At 36.8% G+C, this 25,796-nt stretch overlaps 4 protein-coding genes and 1 long non-coding RNA gene across 5 annotated transcripts; 3 read left to right on the forward strand and 2 right to left on the reverse strand.

Moving 5' to 3' along the window:
- The first annotated feature begins 3,875 nt into the window (after positions 1-3,875).
- Positions 3,876-9,700, forward strand: nipal4 (NIPA like domain containing 4). Its single transcript, XM_082140377.1, has 6 exons — positions 3,876-4,142; positions 5,844-6,101; positions 6,394-6,450; positions 6,536-6,626; positions 8,497-8,657; positions 8,739-9,700. Exons 1-6 carry the CDS (start codon positions 4,091-4,093, stop codon positions 9,335-9,337), a joined length of 1,218 nt encoding a protein of 405 aa, XP_081996503.1. The 5' UTR covers positions 3,876-4,090; the 3' UTR covers positions 9,338-9,700.
- LOC309477212 lies at positions 6,752-8,490 on the reverse strand. The gene is made up of 2 exons (XR_014198577.1): positions 7,953-8,490; positions 6,752-7,893 (listed from the first exon to the last, which is right to left on the reverse strand). It is a non-coding gene; the product is annotated as an uncharacterized lncRNA (long non-coding RNA).
- Positions 9,701-12,611: 2,911 nt separating the features above from the next.
- Positions 12,612-17,198, forward strand: tlcd1 (TLC domain containing 1). The gene is made up of 4 exons (XM_082140378.1): positions 12,612-13,202; positions 14,156-14,238; positions 15,573-15,655; positions 16,617-17,198. Exons 1-4 carry the CDS (start codon positions 12,997-12,999, stop codon positions 16,998-17,000), a joined length of 756 nt encoding a protein of 251 aa, XP_081996504.1. The 5' UTR covers positions 12,612-12,996; the 3' UTR covers positions 17,001-17,198.
- A 1,336-nt stretch (positions 17,199-18,534) lies between these two features.
- On the reverse strand, positions 18,535-20,773 carry rpl23a (ribosomal protein L23a). The gene is made up of 5 exons (XM_082140379.1): positions 20,690-20,773; positions 19,883-20,063; positions 19,415-19,591; positions 18,812-18,881; positions 18,535-18,596 (listed from the first exon to the last, which is right to left on the reverse strand). The coding sequence occupies exons 1-5, from the start codon at positions 20,712-20,714 to the stop codon at positions 18,582-18,584; spliced, it is 468 nt and encodes a 155-aa protein (XP_081996505.1). The 5' UTR covers positions 20,715-20,773; the 3' UTR covers positions 18,535-18,581.
- Positions 20,774-20,833: 60 nt separating this feature from the next.
- Positions 20,834-25,602, forward strand: rab34b (RAB34, member RAS oncogene family b). The gene is made up of 11 exons (XM_082140534.1): positions 20,834-21,064; positions 21,140-21,247; positions 21,519-21,601; positions 21,846-21,911; positions 22,067-22,168; positions 22,249-22,313; positions 23,024-23,075; positions 23,164-23,245; positions 23,431-23,521; positions 24,548-24,655; positions 25,149-25,602. The coding sequence occupies exons 2-11, from the start codon at positions 21,194-21,196 to the stop codon at positions 25,205-25,207; spliced, it is 762 nt and encodes a 253-aa protein (XP_081996660.1). The 5' UTR covers positions 20,834-21,064; positions 21,140-21,193; the 3' UTR covers positions 25,208-25,602.
- Positions 25,603-25,796: the final 194 nt, after the last annotated feature.

Genomic DNA, 25,796 nt, shown 5'->3' on the forward strand with positions numbered 1-25,796 from the left:
TCTCTCACAGGCTCGCTTTCATTCCCGTTAAAAATCAAAGATGGTGCTGCTGTGAATAAAGTCTATTAGACTTCTGGAAAAACTTGAATTTCACATATTAATTCACATCCTGCTCTCTATCACTCAATCATGTCCTGCTCTCAAAGTTTCTTAAATGCATCAGAATAGAAAAAAATTATACAAATTCCCCAAATGTTCTAAACACGACAATCCACAGTCACTTACAATAACAGAACAGAACAGAGTATCACAATCATAAGCAGACTCGCCTCCTCAGAAACCATGTGTGTGTGCAGGAGTGAGCTTTAATTATGCTATTCACGCATGTATTTACCAAGGAGGTGCATAATTAATGGTCATGGTTTGGCTGGTTAGTATGACACAGTTAGCCCTTGCTGGTAGATGTTGTAACTACACCATTCTGGGGGGTAAAAGCCTCAAGGTTTGTAATTTGAATAATTTTAAAGTGAATATTCTGAAATGGTGTGTCACATTTATTGGGCTCAATACAGTTCACATTGCTTTTCCATAACCTTCCTATAAAATTTGCTTTACCACTTCTGTTGCAGGGTGAATTTAGCATCCCCAAAATTCCTATCCATTTCCTTTTAAAATCAAATGTGAGATGGGAGCATGTCTATGTTCCCACAGCCCTAACCCTAACCCTAACATACCTAAACCTACCCCTCACAGGAGGAAGACTTGTCTGGGATGTTATTGGGCTATCCCTGTACCAGTACAAGCACTAAAACCTACCCTTCGTGGGGGAATTAGGCTTGATTGTTTGACATACCTAAAACCTACCCCTCACAGGAGGGAGACTTTTCTGGGATGTAATTGGGCTATCCCTGTACCAGCACAAGCACTAAAACCTACCCTTCATAGGGGAGAACATAGGACTGTGGGAACATATGGTTGTGGGAACATAGGGCTGTGGGAACATTGGGCCTAATTTTCCAAATTTTCTGTAAAAAAATGTTCTTAGAAATGTGGGAACATAGGGCCATGGGAACATAGGGCTGTGGGAACATAGGGCTGGCCCCTGTGAGATCATGTTTAAATCGTAAATATCATTTAGGTGGATGTTTGAAACACACTTATCATTGTCAAAAAAGTTAGGGTAAGCAATTTTCAGAGTGGCTAGCAATAGCAAGTTAGCTTTGAAAGCATAATATCCCACCCTCACTTCAGAGCGTCTCCAAAGCCACGCCTTCTTCAAAACACATGAACGCACACAGCAGAGTTTTCAATGGCGTTAAACTACCTCATGTCTCAAAGCACATAACATTACAATAATAATGAATTTCGGTTGCAGTGCGTGATGACTGACGTCTGTCCAACTCTCCATAGCATGAAACGGGGCAGGGTGCGTGCATATATATTATATTAAACTATTAAAAAGCCAAACTCAATATTATCATTGTATAGTTTTATAAGATTGGACATTTTATAAGATTTTATTTTATCTCTAATGCAATGCACTAAGTGTAAAAAGTGATAGCAACATATCATGGCTTGAAACCCGTTTTTAAATGTCTATATTAGAAAGGTTGCAACACAGGGCTGTTATAAGCCAGACTGATGCCTCACTCAGAACTTCATCATTCTGTAAGCAAAACCTCACCCCCCATACCCCCTCAGTTCTCCTAAAACGGTTGCCATGCCAACCCATGCAATTCCATGCCTTAACTTGGGAAAGAGCCTCAGTGTAACCAACTTCTGTCCGTAAGCTGTTTTTCATGTCATTTATTTCTCCCTCTCACATATTCAAACAAGCAGATTGCCTTCAGATCATTTGAGCTAAGTGAAAACAAAAACATGAATGCTAATATCAAAGTGTCCAACTTCAGCGTGTTTAGTAATGATCACTCATGGATGCATAGCGTTTAAAGATACAAGACTTGATTATCTAACCCAAGAGCTGCATGCGATTCATAAGGGGGGGTTTATGCATAATAAAGTCACCAATACAGACATCAGACTTCCAATGGATGACAAGCACACTGAGGTCTGATATCTAACGACCATAATTTGTCAAGTGCCCTTGTCATTAATGATGTTAATTCATGTTGATTGGCATTGCCATCTGACCTGCTAATAATAACCTCATCCAGTGCTGTTCTGTTATTGAAATTATGTTTGCTATACCTATCTGTCCTAAAAGAGTAGATGTCATCTGTGCATCTGTCTGTGTGGCAGTATGATTTGTTTTTCAGAGCTCGTGTGGGAGGCTGCAAGCAAGAGTAGTGCTGCGTTTTGAATGATCATGGTAATTAGTGCAACGCACACACTGAACAAAAGCCATCTTGAAAATAGAGCATGCACTGACAAATTAAAGCAGTGTATTACTATGAGTGACATGTTTTTTCCTTCTCTATCTCTGGCTAATCTGACATTTTATCTTTTACTGCATGAGCATTAATAGATGGACAGGAGAGGAAAGGTATGATGGGACCACGCCAACAACTATGTCACAGGATTGCGTTGTTTGTCAAAGAGGAGAAATAAAATGACAGGTTTATAGGCTCAAGCATCTATCATTTGGAGTATTGATTTGACAGACTCTACAGCTGAAGAATGAAACTGAACTGACGTTGGCCCTTTTAACTCAAACAGCTTAAACATAGCTTGTTTATCCCCGGTCTGGATTCTAATGAATTTAAAATGTTTTTCAGCACCTTCTTTTATTCATGTAATCACACTAAACATTCTGTTTAGATGGAGCCGCAGAGCAGAACAAAACCCTAATCCACCCCATGTGACCTTTAAAATAGATCGTTTAAAGATGATCTCTCAACAACAAGACAATTTTATCACCTGGTTTGACTTTAGATGATTTTGTCTTCGACAGTAGTTGAATAGCAAGGCTGAAGCTGTGTTTTCTGTCATTTAGTCTGCAGTGACATCAGCTGGGCATTTACAGAATTGACCATAATATTTTGTCCTTTTTTTCTTCTTTTTTTGCATTTTGCAACTGGGAATGTTGTTGTGTTGCGTTGTGTTGTGTTAAACACGAGGTTATCATGTAGCCAGTGGCTAGGGACTTTTGTGTGAGCACACTTGCTCTAGGTAACCAGTCTCCAGGCGGTCTGCAACGGCCCCATGTGCTCTATTTTAAAAAAAGAAAAGAAGAAGAAGATTCTGACACACCAGGGGCAACAGAATAACTGCCTACAAATCTCCTTCTAACAGGTTACACCAATCGTGTTCTCGAAATGTTGGAGGGACAACGAGTGTCTAAATTGATTTGCATGTAGTACAACAACCAGTGATCAAGCATATCACGATCCTTCTCTAAACGAAATGAGGAACATTGCAAAACAACAAACAACATATCAAATAGCACAGAGAGAGATTAAAGTTTAATGAGTTTAGGCCATGCAGTGATCAAAATATAGTAAGCCTGCAAAACTGTCTCTTCAATATATAAACAACACTTCACTGTGATCAAAAGAATATCTTTCTTCATCTCTGTTCAAACCCGTTATAAGCCAAACTGGTTCTCCAGCTTTAAGGGAGAAACTTCTTATGTCAGCCAACACCATCACCACCTCAGTATCAGGTGTCTGACAGGTTCAATTAATAAATAAAATAAAAAAAATTAATGAATTCAAAACATAGGCCTATAGGCCTACTCTCAATTTAATATGATTTATCCTACAATATACTTTACATTGTAAAATTTGTGACAAAACATCATGTCTTCCCCCTATATCAATATTAATGTCATGTTTAAATAGGAAGTTGTACGTGTTTGAGTTCCGTGTATTGTAATACAAGGAAGGTTATTACTGTGTACTCCTGTTGACAAGGCTCGCGCGTTATTACGTGAGACGAGGCGCTGCTCGGGCGTGGCAGTAGATACCTGTTTTGCTCGTGTCCGTGTGCGCGCGCATCTCAGGTGTCATATCTTCCATGAATTTACGCACGCGGATGGCACCGATGCAGAAAGTTGATTCTGGCGAATTCAGATGAACCGAGGCGAAATACGAAAGAAATATGTTCCTTTCGTAGTTTATTCTGATACAAAATAATGGTTTTGTTTTGTTTTTAAATGGCTTTATTTCGATAAGTTTTAACCCGTCGTTTAATGAGCAATACAATGAAAGACATACACCTGCCATCCGATTCATGTACCAATGGTAAGAGAGTTTGTTGTTTGTTTAGTAACTACCGTAAAGTAATATAACTTAATAGGAACAAACGAGTAAAGCACTATTAACATAGTAACTACTATTAACTAACAAGAAACTCTGATTAACAAATTAGTAATGCTTAGTTGAATGTGGTAGTTCACTATTATAATCAATAACTAGGCTACTATTTTTTTGTGATACCTCCCAGAGAACTAGCTAAGAACTACTACAGGTTTATAATTAATTTGAATTATTACTAATTATTAAGTCCTTCAGAAGGATTTGCTTATTATTTGGATCAGTACTCTAAAGTGGAAAAACATGATAAATCTCTAATGACTGAAGTCATTGTAAACGGTTGAGGTTTTTGTACGGTTTTGGAGTAATGACTCAAGTGTTACTACATCCTTCTAAAGGAACTACTAATTATTTGGATCATGGTTTTAAAGTGAACATCATGGTAGCCCACTAGTAATGACTCAAGTGTTACCAAATCCATTGGAAGTAATTACTATCCAAAAACTTGAAACCTTGAAAGCTTGCAATGACTTATCATTGGATAGGAGTTATCACGCTTTTCACTTTACAGTACTGATCCAAATGAAAGGATCTGGTAATACATGAGTCATTACTAGTGGGTTACCATGACCTTCACTTTAGAATTAATTATACATTATGCATTATTCATGTTAATATGAACCTGTAGTTCTTATAGTCATCTGGGAGGTATGAAAAAAAAAAGTAGTTATTAATTAGCTAATAGTGAACTAACTCGTTCAACTAAGCACTATTACTTACTAATTCGTTAATCAGAGTTTCTTGTAAGTTGATAGTAGTTACTAGAGTGTTAATATTGCATTTCTCATTTGTTCCTGTGTAGTTTTTTGATTAATGATGGAACAATATTCTAAAGTGTTACCGCTGAATGACATCCTCTTTATTAACATATGATATCACTTGTTTAAAGGACAAACATTCTTTATTGCATGTATGTCAGCCTTTCACTTAATGACAGATGATTGTTTACGCCCGGAAATTTGGTTGCATTGTTACCTATAAAACACTACGTAACCGAGTAACTGGTTTAAACACTTAAACCGTCTTTTAAAAAGTGCTTTATAAATGTAGATGCTAGAAATCAGATGATGATGATTATGGTTGTCATTAAAGTAGCTGTTGTCACGGGTTGAGTGGCTGCAATGAAGTGCATAACGATAAGGATATAATAGAAAACTCTTTAATACTCGAAAAAATAAGGGAGTTCTCAGGAATTACAATACAACCACATACAACATTAACATAAACAAGACCCAACACTGAACAAAGGAAACAATGAGAAACAAGACCTAAACGTGACGGTTGTGTATGTTGACTATGTTGTGTAGCTGTTGTTAGATCCTTTATTAACCTGAATAAAAATCAAATGAAAATTCTGTCATTTTCAACCTACTAAAATGTAAATAGGCTAATATATATACATATATACATACATAGACTTTAAAATGTGAAATAGAAATGAACAAAATGACTAACTGTAGTACGTTCATTGCCCTATTTTGTCATGCTCTCAAGGACAAAATGCTGTTGTTTTAGCAATGTTGATTTAGCTGTTTCATGTCACTAAAATATATATGTAATATGAATAAGCATAAGCATCAATTTAGCCTATTGTTGTAACATTCAGTTCTTCTTTCTTCTTTTGATCAGGTTCAGTAATAAGGATCTTCTGTCCCACGTTTGCTTCTGTTTGTGTGTTTGACTCGGGTGTTGGCAACACGTCTTTTAGTGTTGACAATAAAAACTCTACAGTCAACACAGCAGTTCTTGCCATTGACAAATGGAACAACTTCAATTTCTGGATGGGCTTGATGCTGGCCGTGCTGTCAGCTTTCCTCATAGGTGGAAGTATTATCCTGAAAAAGAAAGCATTGCTTCGTTTGGCCGGAACTGGGGAGACGAGAGCAGGTCAGGTCATTTACATCAGTATTTACATAATACAAAGACATTAAAAGCTCCATCAAATTCTGACAAATTGAAGCTTGTTTGATGTTTATGCTTCAATGTTCAGACCGTTAGAGTGACCAGTTATGTATATGAAGGTATTTGATTCAATGACAATTATTTTACTTGACTGAATAGCAATTGCGAAATTGGTTGAAACCGGTTCCTTCTTTGTTTGTGCTTAGCTAATACTCAGAGAATTACCAGCAGGCTCTGTTTCATGATCCTTAATAAATGTTTTTTGATGCCTGTTCAGCTGAAGGAGGTCATGGGTACCTGAAGGACTGGATGTGGTGGGGAGGCCTTTTGACAAGTAAGTCCAATGCAAAGCAACTGTAAATCATCATCCTTTCATGATTTCTGACAGACTCAGTTAACATCCTGCTTTTCTTTTGAAGTGGGTGGAGGTGAAGCAGCAAACTTCACAGCGTACATGTTTGCTCCAGCCACAGTGGTGACCCCTTTAGGAGCTCTCAGTGTTCTTATCAGGTAACGGCACACCCTTATTTACACTCGCCAACAAACCGTGTAGATAATGGTAAACATCCTGAAGTGCAATATTTTTTGTGCAATTCATTCAAATTTAGTTGAGCTAGGGCCCAGCTGAGACCCTAGTCATGCTATAGTACTGACGCTTGTGGGATTGTGGAGTTATGAATATTAAATGTAATTTTTCAACAATTTCTGGCTAAAATAAGATAGTTTCATATTTTCATATTGTCTTTGAAACATTGCTTTTGTTTTCAATTTGGGGTCTGTAAGAATTTGTAATATTTTTTGAAAGAAGCATCTTATGCTCATAAAGGCTGCATTTATTTGATCAAAAATACAGTAAGAAAGTAATATAGTGAATTATTATTGCAATATCAAATATATTATGTTTTCTATTTGAATATATTTTAAAATGTAATTTATTCTGATGGCAAAGCTGAATTTTCAGCATGATCCTTCAGAAATCATACTACTATGCTGATTTGCTGCTCAAGAAACATTTCTTATTATTATTATCAATGTTGAAAACAGTTGTGCTGCTTAATATTTTTGTGAAAACCGTGATACGTTTTTTTTCCGGATTCTTTGATAAATAGAAAGTTCAAAACAGCAGCATTTATCGAAATCTTCAGTAAAATAATAATTATCTTCACTGTCGCTTTTGAAAAACATTTAAGGGTTAACAGAGTCAGAGGTCCAAATGATGGCGAATCATTTCCAATTCACTGGCAAATGTCATTTTAACAGATACTATCTATATGTGTTTAAAGGAACACTCCGACTTTTTGGGACTTTAGCTTATTCACAGTATCCCCCAGAGTTAGATAAGTCCATACATAAGTTACCTTTTTCATTTCTGTGCGTTCTGTAAGTGTTATTTGACGCACCCACCGCTAGCCTAGCTTAGCACAAAGACTGGATGTAAATGGATAAGGTAGCATACTAATCCCAATAAGTGACAAAATAATGCAAACATTTTCCTATTTACATGTTGTGATCTGTATAGTCACAGCGTGTACAAATAACAAGGCTATATGATACAGAGACCATTTTTAATCGTATAACGTTAAATACTGGGAACTATATTCTCACTAGGCGTAGGAGCACAGCTAACGTTACTTGGCGGAGTGGCTACTTGGGCGGAGTGATTAGCGCAGCACACGAGACGCCCTGGTGATGGTTCCGTAAACAAAACAAACGAACTCTCTGCTCCTCACCACAGGGCGTCTCGTGTGCTGCGCTAATCACTCCGCCCAAGTAGCCACTCCGCCCAAGTAGCTGTGCTCCTACGCCTAGTGAGAATATAGTTCCCAGTATTTATACGATTAAAAATGGTCTCTGTCTCATATAGCCTTGTTATTTGTACACGCTGTGACTATACAGATCACAACACATAAATAGGAAAATGTTTGCATTATTTTGTCACTTATTGGGATTAGTATGCTACCTTATCCATTTACATCCAGTCTTTGTGCTAAGCTAGGCTAGCGGTGGGTGCGTCAAATAACACTTACAGAACGCACAGAAATGAAAAAGGTATGTATGGACTTATCTAACTCTGGGGGATACCTTGAATAAGCTAAAGTCCCAAAAAGTCGGAGTGTTCCTTTAAAGAACATGTCAATTGACTATGTCAATAACAAACAGTCAGTTCATCATGAGATTATCATTATTATAAACATATACTAAGAATATCTCATGCACTGATCTTTTACCTACTGAAGTTACAAGATCATAGTTGAATCCCTCGAATGTCCCTCTCTCAGTGTGAGTGAATTCTAGTAATGGCCTTTTTTGTTTCTTTCTGGTGTTTTCATTGGAACTAAATGGAAAGGTGTTAATGTTAATGTTTATTTACTCTCTTCAGTGCAGTGCTGTCCTCCCACTTGTTCGGAGAAACAATGAATCTGCTAGGAAAACTTGGCTGCATGCTCAGCATACTGGGAAGCACTTTAATGGTCATACATGCACCTGAAGAAGAAGAAGTGACGACGCTTACAGAAATGACAGAGAAACTGCTAGATCCTGGTTAGTGTTACGATACCTTTAGTTACTGAACCGAAAACACGTTGTCATGTATAACAACGTCTTTTTCTGCTTCTCCTGAAGGTTTTCTGGTGTTTGCCAGCATCCTGCTGGTCGCCTGTATGATCCTAATCTTCTACGTCTCTCCTCGCTTCGGTCAGTCCAACATATTAATCTACATCAGCATCTGCTCTCTGCTCGGAGCGTTCACCGTGTCCTCGGTCAAGGGCCTCGGCATTGCGATCCGCACGATGTTCTCCGACCTTTCGGTGGTCCGTCACCCTCTCACCTGGATTCTTTTGCTGACTTTAATCGGATCCATCATCATCCAGATCAACTATCTGAATAAGTCACTAGACACCTTCAATACGCTCTTGGTGTACCCCATCTACTACGTCTTCTTCACTACTGTGGTCCTGAGCACCTCTGTGATTCTGTTCAAAGAGTGGGGAGCCATGTCAGGAGTGGATGTGGTGGGCACCATCGGGGGCTTCTTGGTGATCGTGGTCGGGGTGAGCATGCTGCACCTCTTCAAAGACTTGAACATATCTTTTGAAGATCTGAGGAGCAATCTCTGTCAGCCGAGCCCGTCGAAGAGGGAAGACAAGCACATCCTCATAGAGAACATAGACATCCTGCCACCCATGAGAGAGGAAGGGCCCAGAGTCTTCATCATCAGCTGATATTGTATCAAATATATTTGGAATATGCAGTTTAGTAATATCCTCACTGTTTTAATCGTTCATTTCCTCTGCTGAAGGCTGTTATACCATGACACAGTAGTTTGGATTGGCTGCTGCCGAGTACAGTGATGACGCAGACATTTTCTTCAAAAAAATATATTATTTTGCTGTTGTGATTGAATGAACTTGGAAATATTTAAAGATTGAAACAGCATATACAGAACATGACACAGCAGATTTTATTGTAGTTTGGCTTGAAAGAAGGTGTAAAGTTCAAAACATTTTTTTTTAAACTATTATTGAATGTTTTGGCTAATTTGATAATGCTTTTTTGCTTCTACTATAAAGCGGTATCACATTCAGCACCTGACTTTCCATATTATATTTATTCAGCTTTGAAAACAGACATCCTCTGCATTGTGGGTTATTTGAGACTGTGCTGCCAGTGTTCCTGTACAGTATATCGGATAGCTCCAAACATCAGGAGAGACAAGTTGAGAAGACTGTATTTACATTTTAAATCATTGACCTGAAGAGCACTGGGTCAAATGACTCTGTCAACAGAACTGGAGCCTGTGTGACAGTTGGCGTCTGTGTCTCTAAAGTACCATTTGGTTTGAACTGAAAAGATCAAAGTCTTTTAGATAACGATTTTTTAAGCTTTTATTTGTATTTATTTTTTAAAAACCTTTACACTTAGTGATCACTGTTTGAATTAATCATTACAATGACATTTCTCTGAGAAATCCTAGTCAAATGCATTAAAATCTTGTTGTATATTAGAATTTAAAGTTCAGGTTATTAATACTCAGGAAGAAGAACATTAAGAAAAATATTGAATAAAACTTTTGAATGTTAATGAAATATATTTGAAAGTAAAGGGTACAGAATTCTTATTATTTTCACTCTGTGCTCTAGTATTCATTCACAGTCAAAGGAGTTGGAGCACCACACATGCAGATTTCTCACCTAAAATCTTAATCTCCTATAGGTCATTGCAAGAACAACAGCTCATAGTGCAAAATTGTCTTTCTCAGTTTCACCAGTAGATGGCAAACTCTACACACCAGACAGTCCCACATCATCACTCAGGCATTCAGGTCTCCAAACTGCCTAAACAACCTATTACACAGAGTTTTGCATAGGTGTGCCCGAAAGTTTGCCTCTTTTAGCCAATCAAATTGCTCACTGTGCTTAGTGCTGCTATGATAGTAAAAAAGGGGGGCAAAGATGCTTAAAGTGATAGTTCACGCAAAAAGAAAAATTCTGTCATCATATACTCAGCTCAAGTTGTTCCAAACCTGTATACATTTCTTTCTTCTGACAGGGACTTCTTTTGTAACATCCTACAAGGTAAAAAAAAAAAAAAGAATGACATCTAGTCGAGAAGACTAGTAGCCTAATAATATTCACGTTAATCAGATACTGGTTGTGTCCGAAATCGCCCCGTACCCTCATATCAATATAAAATGTATGTCTAGAACTCAGTTCCAGTTGTGGGATTGAATGTGAGATTGAATAAGTGCACTCAATAACCTCCACAGTGGTTTCGGACACCCAAATGTCCCTCAAATAGGCCTAGTCCCCTATTTAAAGTTTCTAAGAAACGTTTTTTTGCTTTTAGTATGAATATGTTAGCCTTACTGTTATCTATAAGGTAGTGTGCTCCAAAACAATGAAAAAAATCGCATTTAGAAGACCAAACCCAACGTTGAAAATGAAAATCAGGATGATGTCAGATTCCAACGTGGGTTCTGACGTCAATCCGACTTTCATTTCAAAGCTAAAATCCAACGTCTGTCCGACGTTGGATGTTGACGTCAATCTGGCTTTATTTTATAACCAAAATCTGTACTTTACTTGATTATTATTTTTTCTGGAAACTTTTTACTTCAACTCCACTACAATTCTGTCAAGGTCCTTGAGTAGAAAGTAGTAACGTCAGTCAGGGGATGATTTTGGCTGGAAATTAAAGTCGGATTGACGTCAAACCGATTTTCATTTTCAACAACAATACAACGTCTGTCCAACGTTGGAGATTTATGTCAATCTGACGTTGGATTCTGACATCAACCTGATTTTCATTTTCAACGTTGGGTTTGGTCTTCTAAATGTGAATTTTGTCATTGTTTTGCTAACATATTAACATTGTAAGGCTAACATATTAATAGTAAAAGCATTTTATTAATTTTTTTATAGGCCACTATTTGAAGGAACCATTGTGGACGTTATTGAGTGCACTTATTCAATCTCACATTCAATCCCACTACTGGAACTGTGTTATAAATAAATTTGATATTGATATGAGGGTAGGCAGGCATAGATTCAGAAGCATAAGGTAGGCCTACAGTAAGTATTACATACAACAATGCAACAATAATAAAACAATGCATTGACATTTACTTTTTACTTTTGATACTTAAGTACTTTTAAAAACAAGTACTTCTGTACTTTTACTTAAGTAAACATTTGTCCTTACAACTTTTACTTGTAACGGGGTAATATTTTACCAGTAGTATCTGTACTTTTACTCAAGTAAGGAAGTTGTGTACTTTGTCTACCTCTGATGGTTTCCGACATTCTTCAAAATATATTCTTTTGTGTCCAACAGAAGAAATAAATGTTTACAAGTTTGGAACAACTTGAGCTGAGTATATGATGACAGTATATTCCTTTTACATTTACATTTACATTTAGTCATTTAGCAGACGCTTTTGTCCAAAGCGACTTACAAATTGGAGTGTACTTTTGGGGTGAACTATCCCTTTAAATCCTAAGGGTTAAGGTTAGACCTGTCTGAACTGTTTAAACATTTAAGTTACTTCTGAGAAAAAGTAAAGTTTTTTTTTTTTTTTTTGCATCATTTGTTCACAGATGCCACTTGGTTTTTACATTTTGCATCTAATGCAGTGACATTTAAACATTTATGTTGGACTAAAGTGTCCCAAATGATGCCCAAATACTTTTGGGGCCACTTTATATGACATTGAGCACAGTGTTAAGTCAAATTCATCAAACATTTGGCCAGTAAACATGAATTGAGTTGTGGCAGAGTTTTTATCCCATAACACAACTGACACAACAAAGTGTTTTATGTAAGCCATTCCTCCCTGTTGTGACAGTGTGAGTGAAGTCATTTGATCCAGCTGCAGGACAGAGGCCATTTCTTTTATTAGGGACAGCAGTATGACTGTGAGTTTAAATGGCTTCTATTGTTCTATTGTGTTCCCACACACACACACACACACTTGACACAACTGCATCACTGCAAGCACGGAACATTTTTCCTGGATTGTGGAATACAGGGAGATGGACACAGAAAGTTCAAGGGAAAGAGATATAACCATAATTTCCTGTTGCAACTGTACCACAGATATATTCATCATCAGCCAATCAGTGTTGAACAAACAGGTAGTGACAGATACCACACCTATGACAGGCACCGGCACGTGGAGAAAAGAGCGAGAAGGTGGAGAATAGATACAAAGAGCCTGAGACTCAAGGAAAAAGTGGAAGAAAACGGGCGTCGCTTCAAGAATCTGACTGCAATTAATGTGGACACTGTTGGAAAGGGCACAGAAAGTTTAGATCAGCAAGGGAACAGCATAACAAGGACTCGTTGTCCGAGAAAGGGAGAGGCACAGGACAAAGTGTGGAGGATGGACACATGGCTGAATGAAGTCCAGAAGCATCCAGCCCTGTATGTCTTGTTCTGTTCTGTGACCTTCAGGATTCTTCACAAGTTCCTGCAGACTGTGCCCTGCCCCGGCATTGTGGACACAGACCCCTGGAAGACGTGGAAATGGAGGAACCTCTCAGTGTCACTCGTCCACTCACTGCTTACCGGCATCTGGGCCGTCACCTGGTGAGCTGCACTTTTAGTTTTCATTCATTTTTTTCATTGAATTGTTTTACAATAAGAGCAACAAAGCACCACACAACTTAAATGCAGTTTTAGCATCTAAATAACTCTGTAAAGCAAAAAATTCCAATTGAAAAATTTCAATATATATATTGATATATTCTTCAAAACAGGTTTTATTATTTAGAATCTAAAATTTTGAACAATTTAATGAAACTTTAAAAATAAAAAATATCTAATTGTCGTAGTACGTTTAGTGTATTTTAAGGATGTTTAAATATTTTTACAAGGCAAAATATTGAATAAGACACGGCACAGTACATACAGAATCAAAGCATATTATAGTTGTTGTGTTGAAATCGTAATAACTTGTTTATTGTTTGACATTTTTGTCTAGTTTGTACTAATAGCACTGTGTAAGAATAAACACAAGTTTTTGAATGTTTATGAACAGCACTTAACCTTTAGTTACAGATCTTTCGGTTTAGAAACAGGAAGAACCTGCTGGACCGGCATGGATTGAGAGAATGAGTGATGGACAATAATGGTGTTGTAATTTTGTACAGAGTATGAATCACTTCATACCACAACCCAAGCAAGAGTTTCTATCAGCAATGGATTTTTTCACTCTTTTTTATGATGTTTTATTAACAATGTCCAGGAGAAACAAGTTCAAATGATCTATCCAATCATATACATGTTCCTCTACAGTTTTTTGCATCCCTCTGCCATTCCGACTCCTCTCTATTGGCTGGTTCCTATCCCAGCCAGGGCTACGAGGGAGTACTCTGGGTTCGAGCCAAATTCCGAGCTCTGGGCCCTTCCCTCGGAGAGCACGCCACATACTCTTTTACTCTATCTGATTATTTGTGTGAACTCATGTGAACTGTGTCTGTTACTGAGCACATGTCTGTTGTATCTTGATCGGGCATGAATCTGTGTGTGTGTGCCGACAGTATTATTCAGCATCCTGTGATGGTGCATGAAATCCACTCAACCTACACCCCTTCAGCCTACATGCTAGTCATCGTCTCATCTGGTCAGTAAACACGTCATCATATCCATACAGTAAAATGCAGCTCACACCTTGTTTATGTGATGCTCATGTTCTCCTGTGTGTTCAAGCATATAGAACATAATGTCCTGCCTCTGATCTAATGATAAGAGTTTAAGCTGTTGACTCATGTCTTTGGAATAATGGCGTAGAAAATGATTAGCACCTTAAAGCTGTGCATACATACATACAGTGTATATTATATATACTGTACATGTGAGAATAGATGTGTAACGTTATGTATGCATATATTATACATAACCATTCAAACATTTGGGGTCAGTTTTTTTTAATGTTTTTTTTGTTTTTTGTTTTATGTTTTTGAAAGACATATCTCAAGTTCACCAAGGCTATTTCAGTAGGCCACAAACAGTAATATTGTGAAATATAAAAAATAATGTATTCCTGTGATGATGGCAAAGCTGAATTTTCAGCATCATTACTCCAGTCTTCAGTGTCACATGATCCTTCAGAAATCATTTTAATATGCTGATTTGGTGCTCAAGAAACATTTTATATTATTAACAGTTAATGATTAATATTTTTGTGGAAACTGTGAAACAATCCCCCAGGTCTTTACTAACACTGTTGATCTGTTTGATGTATCCTTGCTGAATAAAAGTATTATTATAAAACGGATAGTTCCGGTCCTTGATTCTGATTGGTTAAGCCGCGTTCGAACCCGTTGCAAATTAATTAACAAAAATATTACACAACAAACATAACTGTGACCGCCTTACATTAGTATTACTGTGCAACTGCCGTTTGTGATTCTTCGTTTCTGCACGTGTTGCTTGGCAACCTCTTTGGAACTACATTGCTGGGCGGAGGAATACATGTGTTATAACGCTAATTTTTTGTTGCTGGTGTTTATTCTATGAATAAAATAAATATTAAAATGAATATTTTTTATGGAGTAAAGTTAACCGTTTTATAGAAGCATAAATATATGTATTTATAAAAGCCGCTCCGCGTCGTGCCTAAATTCACAGTAAATCACGGCTTCAAGGGGCTTATTGCTTTAATTTCTTTCAAACTGACCCCAAACTTTTATTAATTAAAAGATAATTATAGTCAATAAAAAGTTTTGTACAAACAATGCTGAAAGGACTGAAACCCCAGAGATTCATCTGATAATAGAAACTGTGCCAAACGTTGACACTGATTGAGGGACACTACAGTGAACCTGATTCACATACAGCGACACGGGCTGGAAATTGTAAAATTCAATTGAAATGTAAAATGGAACCCTCTTACAACAACAAAAAAAATATGTTAAGGGTTTTGTCAATTAATTAAGCATTCATCTCTTTCAACAGGGTACTTCATTCAGGATGCTGGTGACATTATTTTTAGTGGGTACGCAAAAGCATCTTGGGAGTTTTTACTTCACCACGTTATGGTAAGTCAATACACGGGTGCAATACAAGGCCATGAAAAATGTTTTAAGTGCTATAGGCAAAGTCATAAAAAGTCTATTATTTAGACCTGGATAATGTCACAACTTGTTCCAGATGAAGAAACTTGAGATTCAGAACAAAGCAATGGAGTTATTGATTTTGAACACAGATTAGAGGGGGCTCAAACTTAATCCTGAAGTTGTGTGTGTGTGTGTGTGTGTGTGTGTGTGTGTGTGTGTGTGTGTGTGTGTACAGACACAATGATTGATTACACATCATTCCCAGTATACTCCAAGGAAATTGGCCTTTTGTACTTTGAACATACAGTATTGTGTGTTAGTTTCTTTTACTTTTTGTACTTGATTCCTTATTTGGCAAGGCCTCATCCTGAAGAAATAAATCCATGCAGTTATAGCAAGTTGAAACAATGTTCAATAATGACAAACAATCCCGCCAGAAAGACACCATAAGCACTATAAGCAACAAATAAAGAGTTTAAAACACTTTGAAAGTGTTACTCAGTTATCACTAAGATTGGCTTAATTCATACACGTAGCTATATATTTACTACAGCAAACTAGGTTGAAAGACTACAGGCAAAAACATTGTTTTTCATGTACTTGTACATTTTGGCCTAATGGCTTTCCACAACGTGTTGTTTCAGACTAGGGGAATAGAAAACACCTAAAATACACTCCCTCTACATAACCACAAAATACTACATTAAATACATTCCCGCATGTATATATATGTAGGCCTATATTGCTTTATCCAATCTTCAGATTTCTGTTGTGGAAATATATTCAAATGAGTATATATTTAATTCGATAATTGAATATTTAAACATTTCCATTAACGTATAAAATGTTCACAATTCTTTATGTAATCAAGCAACTGGGGAAATCTATTGGTTTGATTTTTCCCCCTATTCACCTGGGGTGTCTCTTGTATCTTTTCCTGTAGGTGATCTGGTGTTTCCTGTACGCCGTGTTCACACATCAGTATGTGGCGGGTGCAGTGGTGGCTTTATTTGTGGAGGTGAACAGCGTGTTCCTGCACACACGTTTACTGCTCAAACTGGCCAAGGTGGCCCAAAACTCTTTCATGTACACCGTTAACAAACTGTTGAATGTGGGGACCTACGTGACCTTCCGGCTTGGAGCACAGTTTTACCTCACCTGGTACCTCATATATCACTTCTCGTCGTTGGATCATGCTCTCTACTTCCTGATGACCATGATGCTAATGAACATTATGATTCTCATCTATTTCTACCGCCTCCTCCGAACAGACTTCTTCAACAAGAGGCGTCCTCACAACAGCGTTCCTAAATTCGCTGAGGACTAAACTAACAGATGCTGATGTCTATCGGTCCATAAACCAAAGGCTGCATTCAACATTTATCCATAGGATATCTGTACTGAACAGACAGACCTCACCAGACACAGTCTGTGGCCAATCAGGGACATTTAAAACATGTTAGAATAAAACATATTTACAATAAAAAAAATGTTTAAAACACTCAATAAACAAATTTAAACTCAAGATTCATGGTAGCCAATTGTTTAAGTATCTGTTACAAAAGGGTTTTACACTGCAAAATGTGATTTTCTTAGCATTTTTGCCTTTTTTTCCAGTACAAATATTGCAAAAGAAGCATTTCCTTGAGGAACAAAATGACGTTAAGACAAGTCTGATATTTTCTTAAAAAATTAAATAAAATGTATTTATGCAAAAAACAAGAAAAAAATTCTGCCAATGGGTTAAGAAAAATAAACTTCTTTCTTTCCCCACTGCCAGATTTTTTTCAGAAAACAGGACTATATTATATATGAATATATAATGTAATTTTGCATTTCATGTTAATGTATCTTGATTTACGACTGTTAAGATGTTTATACTGGGAAACTAAACAATACTAAGAAAATAAATGTTTGTAGTGCATCCAAGGCAAGGGTCATCTTAATTTAAACTCGCTAATTCAAATAATTTGTCGTTTAACAGTTTGTTAAAGCATTCTCCCAAAATGGTATCTGTAGCTGCCAGATTCTAATCTGAAGTAATACTGACATCAAGCTTTGCACCCAAATGCAGAAATTTAAACCAGCTTTTTAAATTCCTTCTGAGAGAGCACTGAAGGGGAACTCAACCTTCAAAGAAAATGATCAAATGACAGAAGTATTTGTCCTATTAAATTATGTATTAGGCATGAAGCTCTCTCAGCAAACTCAGTTCTGCAGAAATGGAGCACCATTTCATATTTCTCTGAACACATGATGGTAGGAATGTTCATTCATTCAAATAGATATATATATTTTTTTTTCTATTAAGAATTTAACATGCAAAAACAAAATGTTGAAAATGCTTTACATTAAAACAGAATTAGTTAACCTTTCCCAGGCTGTTATGAATATATTTAAGAAAATGCAAATAAATGTTCAACAATAAAAGAGTTTGGAATGGGACAGCGAATTACTATATGCAAAAATCATTTGAGTTTGCATTTCATATTTAATTCAGGAGTCAACCATTTTCAGGCTTGTTGCATTGATATAACTGAAATATTTTGTAACCTCCATTTCTCCTCACAACAAGGAAAACTTAAGGTAAGTCACTATGCCATTTTTAATTTCTCCCCTAAAGATCAACCTAAAAACATTAGCCCTAACCCTAAGTGCCCTGCACTCAATAGGCTGCACCAATAATTCTGACATTTAATACATCTTAAATTAATGATTAAATTATGATAGCAGATAAACCTGCTGATGCTCTAGCTTACATAAACGAACATTTTTGGGTATAAAAAAACCCAAATTCTCAAACCACAGATTAATTCTAAACTCGTTTTAAATGCAAACAAATGAAGCCACAACAACAAAAATAGTTTTTACAAACATTTATTCTTCTGTACATCTGACCAAGAGCACTTTAGATGATGCCGATCTGTAAGAAAAGAAGATGACAATCAGCACAGTTCAGAGCACAAACATTTCACAAAAGAAAGACGACAGAGCATCAGTGGTTCCTTTGAATGCATCAGAATTATTCAGGCAAAAACAAAGTTTACATCATTTGCAGAGATTGACAGTCTAGCAACATGAAACTGACAATACATCTATTGTTTGATACACGTGTGAACATCACATTTACAAATTCACCTTGTTTGCAACATCCAAAGCATCGTAATCTGGTGCAAGACGAACGTATGCCTTCTTTTCGCCATCAGGCCTGCAGGGAGTAATAAAGCATTTAGAACATTTCATCGCATCTTCACAAATCTGACAATGCTCTTCCTGTGCATCAGAGGTTCCTTTGGTAACATCAAATTTCAGAGTAATGATTATCTTTACATCATTGCACAGCAGGGCGTCTCCCACAATGACCATCATTCTAGCAGACTTCATTGGCAAGAAAAGCATTGATTTAAAACAGTGGTTCTCAAACTTTTGGACTCAAAGCCCCTCTATTAGCAACAATATTCAAAGGCTTCCAGATATTGTCTATGTCCATTTCAGATATTGTCAGAAATGCTGTAATTGACCAAACTCTTTCGTTTTTTTTAACTTTTTTTCCCAGAAATTGGGAGCATTGACATTTTAAACCCTGGTTTCACAGAAAAGGCTTAAGCTAGTCCAGGACTAAAATGCATGTTTAAGCAAATTTTTTTTTTTGTCATCTTGAGGTTGCCTTGGAAGTTCACGGAGGTCCCCGGACCCCTGGTTGAGAACCACTGCTTTAAAAGACTTGAAAAACAAACCTACCTGATCAGTGTGTTGACTTTAGCCACATCGATGTCGTACAGTTTCTTGACGGCGTGTTTAATCTGATGCTTGTTAGCCTTGACGTCAACAATGAACACCAGAGTGTTGTTGTCCTCAATCTTCTTCATGGCGGACTCAGTGGTCAGGGGGAACTTGATGATGGCATAATGGTCGAGCCTGGCAGAATGAGAAAGATGTCAAACTCATGCAAGCTCTGCACTGTATGCTTTAGCTTCAACTTTTTCAATGTTGAAATGAGGATGCATCAGCGTTTTAAAAATTTGTAATCACATAATTTCATGCTTTGATCGCAATTCCCATCATTTGCATCCTAAACCATCTGGTCATCCTAAAACATCTGGTTTTAAGACAATCTGACATTCGTCAACTATAATTCAACACAGCAAAGTAACAATGCACTCTGGACTTAAGGGAGTCACAAAGCAGAAAATAGCATGTGGGTCTCACTTGTTTCTGCGTGGAGCGCTCTTCCTAGGGTACTTAGGCTGCCTCCTCAGACGCAGGGTCTTGGGCCGGCGGAAGGTTGGGGTGGTCCTGATCTTCTTCTTCCTCTGGCTGTGGACACCCTTCAACACAGCTTTCTTGGCTTTAAGGGCCTTGGATTTGGCCTCAGTCTTGGCCGGGACGGCTGTAGAAAGAATTACAAATTATGACCATACAATATTACTAAAGCATTATGTTGCTTTATTATGAAAGGTAATGGACTTTCAGAGTCACATCAGTGTAACGTTACATGAATATTAAGGTAGCAGCTATAAAATGCATCAATACATAAAAATGCTGATATTTAACAATGATTTCGTGTTCGAGGCTGAGTGAATGACTCTTTAAATCACTAAACTGACTGATAATGAATAAGAAATGGATGGATATGTATAGCCACGTGTGTTTACTAGCTAACGATGACAAGCTAATGAGATGTCATACTTGTGTTTTACTCCGTTCAACTCAAATGGAAGGTAAAAAAACAGTTTATGCCAACTGGTTAATAGTTTTAACACGCGGCTAGTCTAACAGAATGACGCACTAAGAGCGCATGCAGCTCAATTATGTTAGCTTGCTAACCGCCAAGCCGACTAAGGACGTCTCACTCCGGCACTTATTGAATTAAAACCAATGTTATTTCACTCCATTCGCCCAATAAAACCACTAGACACAAACATAACTATATCAACTACATCTAGGCGAAAATGTAGATGTATATATCAGAATAAACTTTATTTTTATAATGTAAAACCTATAAAACGAACGCACCTTCCTTCTTCGCCTTCGGGGCCATGTTGGGAAAGGAAGAACGAGAAGGGTTTCCTTCAGTATATCACAGGGGTTCGCGTTAACAGATGCAGTCATCGCGAGAACACCGCTAGGCATTATGGGTTCTGTAGTTCAATTGCGCACTGTAAATATCGAGCGCCGCCACAGTATGCAGGGGCGAGAGTGCTTGTGTTGAGCACAGTCACGCAGTAAAACTTTAATACGACTAGCCTACTTGTTTATATATTTCATGCATTTGCCGCAAATTAACCTAATAGCCTACAAATTAATAGTTGCCTTAACAACAATGTGTCGACTAAATAATAGCCTAATGCGAATTTAGAAAAGTATAAAATAGGCTACTTCTGCCTTTAGGTAAGTTGTAAAAAATTATTTTATTTGTATTTATTAATATGTTTATTAATGTTTTATGTTTGTTTATCCCACTAGTCACAGGACAGAATGGTTCAGTGTTTGTATTGGTGTTGTTAAAGCTCTCACACGATGAGCTCTCTACCCCCTGTGAAAGGAGACAGGATCATCTGTGAACTCCCTTTGGTAACACTTTCTGTATTTTTAGTTAGTTTTAAATGTTGTCTCAATGCACATCTATATACTTTCACATCTTTATACTTCTCCCTAGTTTTCTCTCTCTCAGAATTACAACACTTAACAAGTAGAGGATTATTGTGTTGAATTACCCACTGAGTGTAATTCTATAAACCAGACTCAACTGGACCAGATTATTATGTAAAACGATATTTTTTGCTGTTTTGTTTACATTTTTTAAAGCCTAACCTAACTAATTTATATTGGTTTATTTATTCAGTACTTTACAAGGGACGCTGCAGTGCACACCAAAGATGGCTTTAATATTACTGTTAGAGAGGCATGTCAAGGACAGAAATCAGGGTAAGTTACTCTTTTTCTCTTTCACACACACATGCAATTATGTTTTGCTATTATGGTGGAGGCTTTCCATTAACCCAGTTGTTTTGATATTTTCCATTAACATTTATTAAGCCATTTCCCCCACAATGTAGGCAAAATCTCACACACAAACCCTCTAGATTGGTTTAGATTGTATATGTGATACAAATGCGCAGTGCAGCATGAATGAACATTATTTTATTGTAAATGTTCACTATATTTTCAGACTGAATGTAGCCAAGGTCATTGTAGTTGGTGATGTAGCAGTTGGGAAGACCTGTTTAATAAATAGGTGAGAGTCTGTAATGTTAATGTACTATTCTCTATTCAGATCTCATAGTGCTTTTACTGATACATTTACATTTTACTAAATGAATCCCAACAGTGCGTAAAAATAAATTACAAACAGCTTGATTAACTATAATTGTTAATATTTCTGACCTGAAGATTCTGCAAAGACACATTTGACAAGACGTACAAGGCGACTATTGGAGTGGATTTTGAGATGGAGAGATTTGAGGTTCTCGGGGTGCCCTTCAGTTTGCAGTTGTGAGTTTTGTGTTTTTTATAGTTTTAACAGTCATTCGTATGGTTGCATCCTTCGATCATGGACCTCTCTCCCTTTGCAGGTGGGACACAGCAGGTCAAGAAAGATTTAGATGTATTGCATCCACATACTACAGAGGAGCTCAAGGTAATAAAACAGACTATATTAAAGGGGTGGTATAATGCCCTTTTCACAACCTCTTAAATAAGTCTTTGATGTCCCCAGAGTGTGTATGTGAAGTTTTAGCTCCAAATACCCCACAGATATTTTTAAATAGCATGTTAAAATTGACACTTTTTGAGGGTGAGCAAAAACACACAGTTTTTGTGTCTGTCCCTTTAAAAGCAAATGAGCTGCTGCTCCCGGCACAGGGGGCGGAGCTTCAACAGCTCCTGTCCTTTTACCTCACACAGACATGCACCAAAAACTTTTAGCCTTTTATGTTCAAACCGGAGTCAGACAAAGATGGAGAGACTCAAGAAGAAGTGACAACGTGTAGACAACATTTCTGAATGGTTAGTTGATGAATTTAGGTAGCTTATGTGTAGTTATCTTCTAGTCATTGATTATCATATTCGGTCATGATAATCTATAAGTCGTGTTCCCGGGGGCGGGGTTTATGTACATTTTAGGGTTGGTGATGTCACTAACCCGGGAGGAATGTCGTGTAGTCCCTACCAGCCGTTTGTTGTAGTCCTTAAAAAAATTTTTTTAAGCAAATATCTCCCTTTGCTTTGAACTTTTAGCGTCGTAACTTTACAGATGTTGTTTATGTTCAGACAGCAACATTACACACTAACGCTTGCTGTATACGCTTGCTGTGGATTGTGCAAAAACCATTTGTCTTTTGTTTCCAGCCATCATCGTTGTGTTTGACCTGAGCAATTATAACTCTTTGGATAATGCGAGGTACAGTATGATCACTTATTTGGTTTGAAACACATGTTTAAATAGTCATGAATCATGTCTGTTTTCTCTCACCTGTCTGTTTATTCAGAGAGTGGCTTGAAGATGCCATGAGAGACAATGACCCTTCTAGTGTTCTCCTCTTCCTCGTGGGAACCAAGAAGGATCTTAGTGTGAGTTATCAAATTATCACCTGTAAGATATTAAAAGCCATGGCCACACTGCGACTTTCACACTATGTTGGCATAGAGGGGTCTCATTAACCTTTTAAAGAAAAACTGGATGTGGATGCATAAAATTGTACTGATAATCCCAAAATAGTGTTTCCTTGAGTCTAGGTGAGTATTTCTCTCCATAGCACCCAGATCAGTTGGCCCAAATGGAGCAAGAGGCTGTTAGACTCTCTGAAGAGATCAGAGCAGAATATTGGGCCGTCTCTGCCCTGTCAGGTACAGTAAAGTGTTAAAGACTTTTAACAGCAGGGGTTTTGAATGCCATCAAACTACTTGGTATGTCTAAGCTGATGCCAGAAATATTGTGAGGTTGCAATACTATCTAGAATGAAGTGTTGTAATAAATGCAATAATCTCACTAAACATCTTTGTCTGTATAAAACCACCACTGCAGTGCCCAATCCAAGAGAGGGTTTGTAGCACCATAACCTACTGAATATATTATCATGTCATTTATATATTTTTTTCTGTTTTAATATATTTTAAAATGTACTTTATTCCTGTGATGGCAAAGCTGCATTTTTACTCCAGTCTTTTCTCATTACATCATTATTCCAGTCTTCAGTGTCACGTGAGTCTTCAGAAATCATTCTAATATGCTGATTTGCTGCTCTAGAAATAGTTCTGATTATTATCAATGCTGAAAACAGAAAAAAAAAAAAAAAAAAAAAAAAAAAAAAATATATATATATATATATATATATAAAAATATACTGTATATACATAAATTAATACTTTTATTCAGCAAGGATGCATTAAATTGTTCAAAAGTGACAGTAACGACATATATGATGTTGTAATATAATGTAACATTTCTGTTTCAAATAAATGTAAATAAATTTACAGTATATAAGAAAAAAATGATCATGGTTTCCAGCAAAACTGTAATCGTCATTGATAATAATAATAAGGACCATTATTAATAACTGAGCACCAATAATTGATAATTGAGCAGCAAATCAGCATATTAGAATGATTTCTGAAGGATCATGTGACACTGGAGACTGGAGTAATGATGCTGAAAACACAGGAATATGGCAATATACATTTAAATTGTTTATTAAAATAGAAAACACAAATTTTAAATTATAATAATATTTCACTGTATTGCTGTTTTTAATGTATTTTGATCAAATAAATGCAGTCTTGGTGAACATAAGAGATTTCTTTTTCTTTCAACAATTCCAAATGATTCCATATTTTTGATGACATCAGATGTATAATTTCTGTCGTCCTCCATAGGGGAAAGTGTGAGAGACTTCTTCCTCCGGGTTGCATCACTTACGTTTGAGGCGACTGTATTATCTGAGCTGGAGAGGAACAATTCTAGACAAGTTGGTGATATTGTCAGTAAGTTCTTTTTCTATAAAGTCCAAGTAATGTATCACAAATGTCTTAAAATGCCTGCTCCCAAAAAACGAAAATTCTGTAAGGATTTACTCACCCCGGGCCTCATGTCATTTCAAACATGTATGACATTTATGACTTTTTTCTGATATATATTTCTGAGATGATATTTTGAATAATGTTGGTAACCAAACAATTTCGGTTCCCATTGACTTCCATTATATATTTTTGACCATAATAATGGACTTCAATTGGAACCAAAACTGTCAAAATATGATCTATTATTTTCCCCAGAAGTGAGAAAGTCATACATGTTTGGAAAGGCTTGAGGGTGAGTAAATAATGGCAGAATTTTAATTTTTGGGTGGACTATTCCTTTAACAAGTTTAACATTCACCCTTTGGGCTTATTTTAAAAATTGTATTTGTTTTACCAAGAAAATCTTTCACCATGGTCATATTGTCTTACAGTTGGAAATATGTTGTTCACTCCACAGAAATTTCTAATAATTGTGATGGAAATTTTAAGAAGAGGCAATCAAACTGCTGTCCTTGACTGAACATATGTAACATGTTTCAATGGATCTGATCAAATGGGAATTGAAGTGATCCTTGAATACAGAATGCAGTGTACTTAAGAGGTCACTAAAAGCCCTCCTGGTGGTTCTGAATGGATTTTTTTTGTAAATGCAGCCCTTGTTTTCATTGCATCATGCGTTTCTTTGGCTAATATGATACATATGCCAAGACTCATGACCACAGGCTCTGCTGCCGTCTGCTCGGACACAAGACTCCCACTGTGAGCTAAATGGAAGGATTGTTGGACGTAAATCGCTCAAGCAAAAATTGCGAAGCAAAAATGAGCAACTCGACAAACATGTATACAGCGTTGTATTCTGTTCTGAAGTGTTGATTCATGAGACAATAAAGGCTAACATTTTTAAAAAAGTATTTAAGTATGGATTCTGTCAAAATAAATTAGAAATTGTTGGTAGTCTCTAAGCATCAGAGGCATTAAAATTCCAACAAATGTCACATGGAAAAGGGAATAACGCCACCTCTTAAAATCACAGATGCCTGAAATGAATTAAGTTCTGAAGCTTCAATACAAACACTCAAACCTCTTCTTTACTAACTGAAATAAG

The sequence above is a fragment of the Leuciscus leuciscus genome, assembly GCF_965113295.1.
Source record: "Leuciscus leuciscus genome assembly, chromosome: 16".
NCBI classification, from domain to species: Eukaryota; Metazoa; Chordata; class Actinopteri; order Cypriniformes; family Leuciscidae; genus Leuciscus; species Leuciscus leuciscus.